Source organism: Octodon degus, unplaced genomic scaffold (assembly GCF_000260255.1).
Source record: "Octodon degus isolate 3935 unplaced genomic scaffold, OctDeg1.0 scaffold00078, whole genome shotgun sequence".
Lineage (NCBI taxonomy): Eukaryota > Metazoa > Chordata > Mammalia > Rodentia > Octodontidae > Octodon > Octodon degus.
This window is the reverse complement of record NW_004524654.1, coordinates 5,409,051-5,419,359: the sequence shown is the minus strand read 5'-3', so window position 1 is coordinate 5,419,359 and position 10,309 is coordinate 5,409,051. Positions and strand designations below refer to the sequence as shown.

Here is a 10,309-nt window from a genome sequence, read left to right as displayed (position 1 = left end):
GGCGACAGGTTCCAGGTGTGCCTGTGTGTGGGGAAGAGGGGGAGAGAAAAGTGCCTCAGAGGTGGCATTCTTTCAGCTTGAGAGCCTTTTTTCTGGGGCGCCATAGACACCCCCAGTTTCTCAGCTGCTAAAAGAAGAGACGAAGGTGGGTCGCGCTGGCGTCTCGCGGAGGGGCGGGGTCGTGTTTGTTTCTCTCTTTCACCCGCTGAGGCCCCAAAGGCCGAATTTGGGACTTGAAAAAAACGCGCAGGGCTGTAGAGACAAGCATATGCGTGAGAAGAACCGGACCCGAGGCAGGGAGTCCTCGAGGGTGCGAGGCTTCACCCCTCAGCCCGAGCCGCCGGGGTCCGCGTGTGTGTGGGGGGGCAACGTCGCCGTCGGTGGGCTTCCGGGGAAAAGCCGCGGCGGGTCGTCGCCGCTCGGGTCAGTGTGGAGCGGCCCCGGCCAGCGTGTTGGCGCGGCGTAGCGCCTCCTCGTCCCGGGATATTTATGGGCCTCCCAAAACGGTTACATTTGCCCCCGCCGCCGGCTTCGGTCGCCCCCTGACCCCTGCTTGGGCGGGAGCCGCAGTTGGCGGAGGTTTCCCGGGAACGAGGCAGAGGCTGGACGGCGGCCTGGGGAGGGGGCGGGCGGGGGTGCGGCCGGCGCTGCAGTCTTGCCCAGAGGGCGTGGAGGCCAGGGGGCGGCGAAACCGCCGCTGTGGGTCCGCCTCTTTCATTGATGAAATTTAAGTTCGTGTGGTTTTACCTCTTCGGGAGTCTCCAGCTGCTCCACAGTTGTGTCAGGACCGCAGTGTAGCCGGGAGTCCTCAGGCAGGCTCGGTCGCTCCAAGTTTCTGTCTTTTTGAACTGCAGGAGCTTTTCATAGGAGTCTTAAAAAAAAAAAAAAAGTTTTAAAGACTTTGAATAATCTCTTTAGTGTAAGCGGAGGAAGAGAAAGAACATATCGCGTGTTTAAAATCAAGAAAGATCTGCCCTATAGCGTCACTCCTCTAGAAATTGGGAAAAAAAATCCTAGAGTAATTTAGTAAAACACTTAACATGTCGAGATTTGTACAAGGTAAGACATATTTCTCTTTATTTCTTGGGTGTCTTAAGCCGAACTTGGGTACTAGCAGTCGAGAGGTTGGGTGGGTGGTTTGCAAGTGGAGTTGTTCATTTGAGATACCATTTACGAAATCTTTTTCCTTAAATTGACATCTGAGCTGCCTTGAAATGCTTGCTGGATTGGCGTTTCCGGTAAGTATAATATAGGCTCCTGTGCCCTGGCTGGGTTCATGTGCCTCCCTAAACTCAGGTTAATAGTACTCCGGCTCACCGGATAGTCATTAAAACCGGATTTTGGCTGCTGATTAAACCTTATTCTCTTTTCGAGTCAAGGTACTTCTGAGTGGCGCGTGGACGGGAAAGGGAACGGGGATGGCTGGGGGAGGGGTAGGTGGGTTTGCCAGGACTGTTGAGGAAGCTTTAGTGTTCGTTTCAGTTTAGTGTGTACGTGGTTTGAGCCCGAGATTCATGTATTGCGAAATGGGGAGTAGTCCTTTCAAGTTGGAGGTCATTTCATCTGAAGAAATGACTTTGCTGCATTGCTGTTTATTTTTTCCTTTGAAAAATGAATGTTAAAATTTCAAATTTGAAAATTGTGGTTTAATTCCATATATGTACTAAAAAAACGTTAGAGAATGCCTATCACCTGAGCTAAGCAGTAACATTGCTTTTGTGTATGGGAGTGTGTGTGTGTGTGTGTGTGTGTGTGTGGTATACCGATTTAAATCGGTGTTGTCCTAAACCTCTGGATCAGTTTGTAGCAGTTTGTAGGATTTGCCTTCTGATGTGCAAATAAACTCTTTCCTTGCAGACCCCAGCTTGTGAAAGCTTCAGCCATCTTGCTCAACACACAGTAAAGTTCACAGTTACTGAATGTGATTTTCAAAAAATGTAGATGTGCTTTAAAAAGTTGTGTTAGTAATGGATAAAACTGCCCTAGGGAATTCTCATCACTTTATCCAAAACTTTCTCTAAGTTTTGAATAATAGCTTAAGAGAATCTGACAGCCTGCATTATTAAAGAAATAGATGAGACCCTTATGCCTGCCATTAGCATTAAGCTCAGAAATGTCATTTGTCATTAGACTTTCAAATTCATGTTATACTTTATATGTACTAAAAGATACTTGCTTAAATTCTGATTAAATGTCTTATTCAAGATTAGAAAAACAGAGATATGTTAGAAACTTGTTTTGTAATCACAACTATGTTCAGTATTAAAGCCTGAATGTGCTTACAATAATTTGATAGGGAATACTAGACAGGTCACTTCTCTTCCAAAGTTAGGATTATTATACTCAAGGTATTACATGTATTATGTTTTAAAGTGGTTTGCAGTGTTGGTTCACATTAACAAGTTTTACTCTTAAGGCTGTCCTCAAGAGATTCTAAATCAGGTAGCATACAGAGTGGCGGTGCATATCTGTCATTACTTTGCCATACACTTTTTTTAAAGCTAGGTTTTGGAATACTGCATTTATAGAAGAGTTGCACTTTGCCAAAACTAAGAAAATTAACACAGGTGCATTTCTAATAACTATAAACTTCAGATTATAGTTCCCATGATTCAGCCCAAGATACATTACCTTTAGTATTCATCTACTTTGACTTTAAATTGTAGTTTTCCTTTTAAATTGGGAGTTTTGGGGCTGAGGAGATAGCTCGGCGGTGGCAAGCACAAGGAACTGGGTTCCATCACTGGTACTGCATACCGTGTTGGCCTGGGAACCCTGGATGCACATTGCAGACCACTGAAACCGAGCGTGGTGGCACACACCTGTAATCCCAGCGCTGGGGAGGCTGAGACAGGAGGACATTAGGAGTCTGAACTGTGTAGCGAGAGAAAAATAAAAAAATAAATTTTAAAAATTAAAAGAAAATAAGTTGGGAATTTTGAGCAAACACTCTCCCAAAGATATTGTTGTATGTGATTGTGTGACTGTTTATCATTGTTTCAAGTTTTATACTCAAATATTAGCTCACTATAGGTAACTCTGCTGTTATAAATTACAAACCTTTTTGGTTAATGTTGCAGTTGTCTGTGTATCAGTTTTGAAGTGTAATGACTTTTTAATTTTTTAAAACACATTAAATTCTTTAATTTTCTTTTTCCTTGTAGAATTTACTTGTATTTCTACTTGTTAGTAAGTAACTCATATTACTTCATAGAGGAAAGGGTTAATAAATGTTCGGCTCCAATTTTCATACATTGCCTCATGTAAGCTTCTTAAGAATCCTAGAAGTAAATTTTTATCATGACTGAAAAGAAGTTAGAACTGGGTGTGGTGTCACACACAGTAATCCTAGCACTCTAAGTTGTTGAAGCAGGAGGATCACAAATTTGAGCCTAGCCTGGGCAATTTAGAGAGACTCTTATCTCAAAATAAAATAAAATAAAAATAAAATAAAATAAAATAAAATAAAAGTTTAGTGTCTTGTCCAAAGTTCACAACTAGTAAGAAGCCCTGAAATTCACATACTGAAATCCAGGTCCTTTATGACACCTTTGTTGCTTTATGTATTAAAAACAGTAGGCAAGGCTTGTTTCTTCAAATGGGCTGTCATTCTCAGTGGACAAAGATAGTATATCCTTGAGGAAATACATTGTAAATTTTTAGTGCTCTGAAACAGCAGATTAGCCTGCATTTTTAGCTGTAGTTTCATAAGTCCTCTTAGATTGTATAAATGTTGAGAAAGATGGAAGACCTCTTGCAGAGATTTAGGTCTGAGTCTTGTAACTAACAGGTGATGTACAACTTTTCTGAACATATTTGTACCTGTATAAAAACTAGGCGATGGGAAGTAGTAGAACATGTGCTTAACAATCTGAAGGGACTGTGTTTAATACCCAGCTCTAGAGAACAAAATAGATACTAGCATTTGTGCCTCAGAGCTATTAAGAAACTGAAATGTTTCTTAACATACTAATTATGTTAGTATGTTAGGCACATTTTAGGTGGCCAGTAATTTTTTTCCTAAACAGTCATGATAGTCTTTCAGATAGTATTGCTAACCAGAAATATAAGCATATATCATAAAAAAAAATAGTAGTTCATTATTTTCCAATTTCAGGTTTGTTGTTCTGGCCTGGGCACTGGGCAGGGATTTTTCGTTGTTTTGTGTTTTAAGTGCGAAGTAAAGCAGAATAAGGAAGGGTAGAGTTTGGACAGTGTGAGGGTTGAACGCAAGTTTGTGGGTTTTGTTTCAGCCCAGTGAACAACAGACTTTTAAGTGCTTGCTATATACAGTGCACTGTATTAGAATTTCTGGTGTATATTTTCTGCTGAACACTTGAAGTTCAGCACATCCAATATCATCTATGTGTTGTGTACATGTAGTGTACTTTTGAATGTCATAGAAAATGGGGTTGCTACACTTGGCTTGAATGTCTTTTTTCAAAATAGTCCATATGTTTTATGGGAAAGCTGAGCATCTCCAGCCTCAAGCACTTGGACTATAAACTGAATTGGAAATGTTCAAGTAATAAAAAATACTTAATTTTGTTACGCAGGAGAGTTCTCAAGAAGTTTCAGGTTACTTTGGCCATCTTCACAAGTCTGTTCCTAAAGAACTTAAGGTTCTTTCTCTTACTCTTAGGAAGACCCTTTTTTATTGGATTTACAACATAATTTTTAGTTTAGTCCCCACTCCCCCCTCAGGTCACCTCTGCCTGCCTGTGAAATTTCTTCTTCAGCTCTGGTTTTCTGTGCCCCAGGGATTGTTACAAGGCCTCCAATTACTCTGTATAAATGTGAGCACTATTTCTTTGCTAGCTTGTCACATTTGGAGGTGCTAAAGGTCATCAGTTGTGGGGTTTTTTGTTTGTTTTGTCATGTCTGTCAGTGGGTGCCATTTAGAATTTTGCTTTTAAAAAGTCCTGAGTTATCTCCCTGAATGTCTTTACTTATAAATGGCCGAGACTCATGTTTGTTTAGCCAACTAGAGCTATATTATACACTTATACTGTAATGTTAGAAGCATTAAAACTTTTAAAAATGGTATTATGTAAGTTATATAAAATGGAACATAAAAATGTTCCTTATTTTTGCATTGAGGCACTTTGTTACATTTCAGGGAAAGCTATTTAAGTACTTCTGTGTCACTTAAAAAGTGTTTGAGGCCTGTCAGCTTACCCATTTGTTAGAATTCTTTCTGTGGCTCTTTTGACGATTGCTGTTTGGTAGATGGCAGCTAGCCAGGGAAGATTCCTAAGCTAATTATAACTAGAAGGGTCTCAGATGAATACAGGGATGAGAATCTGGGGCCTGGTTGTTGAGGTCATGCCTTGGCCTGGTTCTTCTCAAGTTTTAAAACCAATTTTAGCCTGTTGCTGATCACTTAAGTGACTGACTGGGGTACTTTTAAATAAAACTGAGGAATATCGTGACATGGATTTGAGTGAGGCATAACACCAGCTAATTACCAACTACAGCATACCCCTCATTTGTTAAAATTGTAGTATTTTGTTGTGTTGAGAGAGAGAGTGATTGATTTAAATTCAGTAACAGTTATAAATGTAATATTTAAAGTAATTCAAAATGAGCTGAGCTGATGAAAATTTTGTTGACTCTTTTCTAACATGGACCTCTGGTTAAATTTCTCTTATTTTTAAATTTCCTTAATTTTTTAAAAAATATATTTTAGTACAGGGTCTCACTACACAGATCAGACTTAGAGTGATCTTCCCTGCTTTTCGGCTTTCCCAAACATTAGGATTATAGTCCTGCACCACCATGCCCAGTCTCAGCCTGCCCTGGGGGCAGGGCCAGCACCGCAGGCCTAGGGATTGAACCCTGGCTCTTGTCCCCTGGCCCCTGTGTCTGCCTAAGCAGGCGCTTTAATCACCTGAGCTATCTGGCTGACCCTTCTGACCCTTCCCTTACTCTTACTAATTTAGCCTTCTAATGAGATGGATGATTTTCATTTGTGAAACCCTCCTGAGGAAAAAAATTGACAAAGAACATTAGAGAAATAAATATTAACTGGTACACTTTTTGGAAGTTCCATTTTGATATTCTGAAGATACATTGAAATATTTAAACAGTAGATATATTTTTACAATCTCATTTCACAGAGACCATTCTATCTTTTTTCTGTGTGTATGTGTGTGTGTGTGTGTGTGTGTGTTCTCAGAGGTGATTTGTAGCAAATTAACGGGACACTTTGAGGAATATTAATTGGCCTAATAATAAACACATTCTAGGTAAAAGAACATACTTCTTATAAAAGTATAAAAATATACTTTTCTTATAAAAGTATAGAAGGTATACTTTTTTATAAAAGTATAAAAGTATATATTTCTAGTTTCTACTAAGCCGTATTTGGTACTTTTTGTAGAAACATAAGCATTCTGAGTTCTCAGAAAATATTACATTCATTAGTGAAAAAAATATAAACAAATACTTATTATCGATGAAAATGAATGAGAATTAGCTGTACTGATTTTCTACAATGCTGTTCATCTTGACATCTGTTATATTCAATGGAGGAGAGTGCCATTGTACTTAAACTGTCAGAATAAATTCCAGAAGTATTAGAAGAGATTTGTAGGATTTGAGATTTTAATATGGATGAGGAAATATAATTTATTACCTTTTTCATTTTTTTTTAAATTTTTATTTATTTATTTTTTTGTGTGTGTGTATGTGTGTGTGGGGCCAGCTCAGCCCACCTGGGGGTAGGGCTGGCTGGCATGTGGTGCTGGGGGATTGAACCGCAGTCCTTGTGCTTTGCTAAGCTTGTTCTGAGTAGGTGCTTTAGAACACTGAGCCATCTCACCAGTCCCACCTTTTTCATTTTGTGACTCTATTCCATGCAAGCTAGAATTTTTATAAAGAATGTTAAACTTTTAACACATCCTATAATTTCAACATTTTGTACTTGGACTAATAGTGTGTGAATTGTGGACACTTTGATTTTTTTTTTTTTTTTTTGGTGGAACTAGGGATTGAACTCAGGCCCATGTGCTTGCCAGGTAAGTGCTTATTCTACTGAGCTATCTCCCTGGCACCTTGATCTTAATTGGGTAGATTATCCTAGGCCCAGTGACTTAATAATTGAAGCCATATTTTTTAGATCTGTGAAATTCTACTAGGCATTTATATTTCTGTTAAAAACTTACTAAATTCTGTGGTAGTTGGCTTGTTAAACTATTGGAAGAAAACTAAACTTCGTGTTTTTTGATTGAGCAACTTTTAATTGAGGTTTATTTATTTATTTGGTGCCGAGGAGCAAACCAGGATGTCCCGCTTGCTAGGCAAGCCTTCTACCACTACTGAGCTAAATCCCTAGCCCTCGATTGAGCAGCTTTTATATGTGTAAGGAGATCTTGCATTTGAAAGTTGTTTCCTAGTTTTCTTGATTAGTCAATGTGGGCATCTTAAAATTAAAGATTTGTTGTAAAAGAATTGTCCAGTGCTTACTTACCAATAAAAGAAATTGCCCTGAAACCATTTGACAATTAAGGATTGTTTTTGAGAACCATGGAGAAATTAGCTGTATTGTCTTAATTAGCTTACATGAACAATAAAATGTTTCATTTCCACCAAACATTGCTAGATATATTTTTTTAAAATGTAAATCAAGTTTCCTATGTCTCTAATTTTGCTTGTATGTTTCAACCTCATTTTTTGGTACTCATGGATCTGAGTACAAAAGATGACTGAAATAGTTACATTATGCTTAGTCTACTTTTTTGCTTTCTATTCACTAATTATAAAGATTCTATTTCATGGACATTCTTTTTGACTAGTTTTTTTTGTTTGTTTGTTTGTTTGTTTTAGGATAGGGATTTGCTATGTAGTTCATATGGACCTTGGACTCACCATGTGGCCTAGGCTGACTTGAACTCTTAGGTGATCCTCCTGTTTCAGTCTCCCAAGTGAGTGCTGGTACTGCAAACATGTGCCACCACACCTGGCATCCATTATTTTCTTCTCCACAGTGAACTGCAAAGTGATTGGAGTTTATATTTTCCTCCAGTTGGTACCATAGCAGAGGTTAATGTGATATTCCATTTTCTTATACCCTTGCTTAGAATTTTAAAAATTCCAATGAGTACAGGAAAACCAAATAACTAATATAAGCAATATTGAGGGTTCATCTGGGCAAATGGTGAGGTGCTTAGTTTTGGTAAAAAAATATTTGTAGAGTGCATAAAAGCTTCTTTCAGTTTTTTTCATAGCTCAGAAAAAAATTGAACAACATAAGATGCATTAAGAGAATGCTTATTCTAATTTGTAATTTAATGTCACATAATAACCTCATTTAATACACATGGTTGAGTCACTTGCTTTCATGTAGATTTGGTGACATAGCCCTTGGAAGGTATAAGCCATTGAAATGTATTGTAATTGAAAGAAGAGAGGCATTCCTCTCAGAGTAGGAGAAGGAAGCAAGGCACCAGGCGACAAGGCTTGAGTTCTAGCTTAGTACTGCTGCTGTGTTTTAGCCACATCAGCATACTGATCAGTTTATGGTCCTTGGTGATGATTTTATGTTGTATCCACTTCTTCTGTTTTCAACAGACAAATGTGATAGCTCTTTGGCATAACTTTCTTGTCATTCATTAGACTTAAAAGTGGTATAATTTATTTTTATTTTTTTATTTTTTGGCAGAACTGGGGATTGAACTCAGGCCCTTGCTCTTGCCAGACAAGCACTTATTCTACTGAGCCATCTCACTTTTTAGGGAAAAAGTGTTATAATTAAACAAATCCCTCTGCACAATATTTTCCAGAAATGATAATTTCCTCTTTGAGTTTTTTAGAACTACTCTATTGTATAAGATATATCTTAATTATTAACAAGAAGCCTGATTTATGTATAAATTGTAACAGTTTTAAAGGATAAGATAAACAATATATAACAGCAAAAATCTTGATTGGCGGGCTGGAGAGATGGCTCAGTGGTCTAAGGCACCTACTTAGAACAAGCTTGGCAAAGCATCAGGGACCGCGGTTCAATCCCCCAGCACCACATGCCAGCCAGCCCTGCCCCCTGGTGGGCTGAGCTGGCCACACACACACACACCACTCTCTCTCTCTCTCTCTCTCTCTCTCTCTCTCTCTCTCTCTCACAAATAAATAAAAATAAAAAAAAATTAAAAAAAAATCTTGATTGGCAAATAGCTCTGCATGTTGATGGTATTCCAGGTCTCAAATGCCCAATAACCCTTTATTTTTGTTATTAAAAAGCATTTATTAAACATTCATATGGACTTTTTCTCATCCATTTCTTTTATTAAGTGAGGAGCTGAGTTTTCTAAGGTTCTTAGGTAAACTTGTGCTCCCTGCCAGAATTCTGCTTAAACCAATTGTTGAGAAGATTTTATTTTGACTACTGTGGGCTTGGTGTTAACTCTGAAAACCATGGCTTTAGGGTATAGAATTGGTGATGGAAGAATGAGGAGCATGGCTACTATGGAGTATAATATTTATTAGTGCTACTCAAACCAATACTGGCTGTGTTTGCTTATAGAAACCCAAGTTCTCTCTCTCTCTCAAACCAACTGAGTTGGTGGCTCTGGATCATGGCTCAGGAAGCTGTATTTTAACAAGCCCTCCAGTGTTTGTATTAGTGTTTGTTTGTTTTGTGGAACCAGGCATTGAACTCAGGCTCTTGTGCTTGGCAAGTGCTTATTCTAGGGAGCCATTTCGTATATTAGAGTTTTAGAGGTTGCAAATGGAGAAGGAAATTGAAGCCTTTATACACTATATATTAGTTTTAGCTAGTCTGAAATGTAATTCAGCCTGGCTTTTAAGACATACCTGGGTAAGAAATTTGAGAACTTATCTAATTTCATGAGAACCCATGAAATGAGGAAGAGAAGTGATACAGGGCAGTGGGTGGTGGTGTTCTCAGTACCTGTCATGCCCAGGACAGTGGACAGTGCTCTGAGAATTAAGGTAACAGTAAGGAAAACGAGAAGCAAAGGATGGAATTGTGCTGATTCAATTACATTTAGGCATTGGATTGAATTTTTAAATGTATTGGGAAAGGAGGGAAGAGTCAGTTATGTGACTGTGGTTCCAAACTGGATGAGTAGGAAAACGCTAGTGCTGTGAGGGGCAGGAAGGACAAGAAGAGTAATATAGTTTGAATATGATGAATTTCATTTTGGATAAACACAAAGTTGAGTTTGAGGTATCTAGCTAAGTATCCAGGTGCAAAAGATGTAGAAGGTTGTAGGGAATGTGAACCTGGAGCTCAGGGGAAAAAGTCATGATGAGAAGCATGTATTTGAGAGAGTTATCAGTTAAGGTT

At 38.7% G+C, this 10,309-nt stretch overlaps 1 protein-coding gene across 1 annotated transcript in view; it reads left to right on the top strand.

The window, feature by feature from the left end:
- The first annotated feature begins 697 nt into the window (after positions 1-697).
- Positions 698-10,309, top strand: part of Ugp2 (UDP-glucose pyrophosphorylase 2) — a 43,251-nt gene continuing 33,639 nt past the window's right edge. The window contains exon 1 of the mRNA XM_023720852.1: positions 698-1,059. Coding sequence (XP_023576620.1) covers positions 1,041-1,059 — 19 coding nt within the window. The 5' untranslated portion in view covers positions 698-1,040. The remainder of the gene's footprint in view (positions 1,060-10,309) is intronic.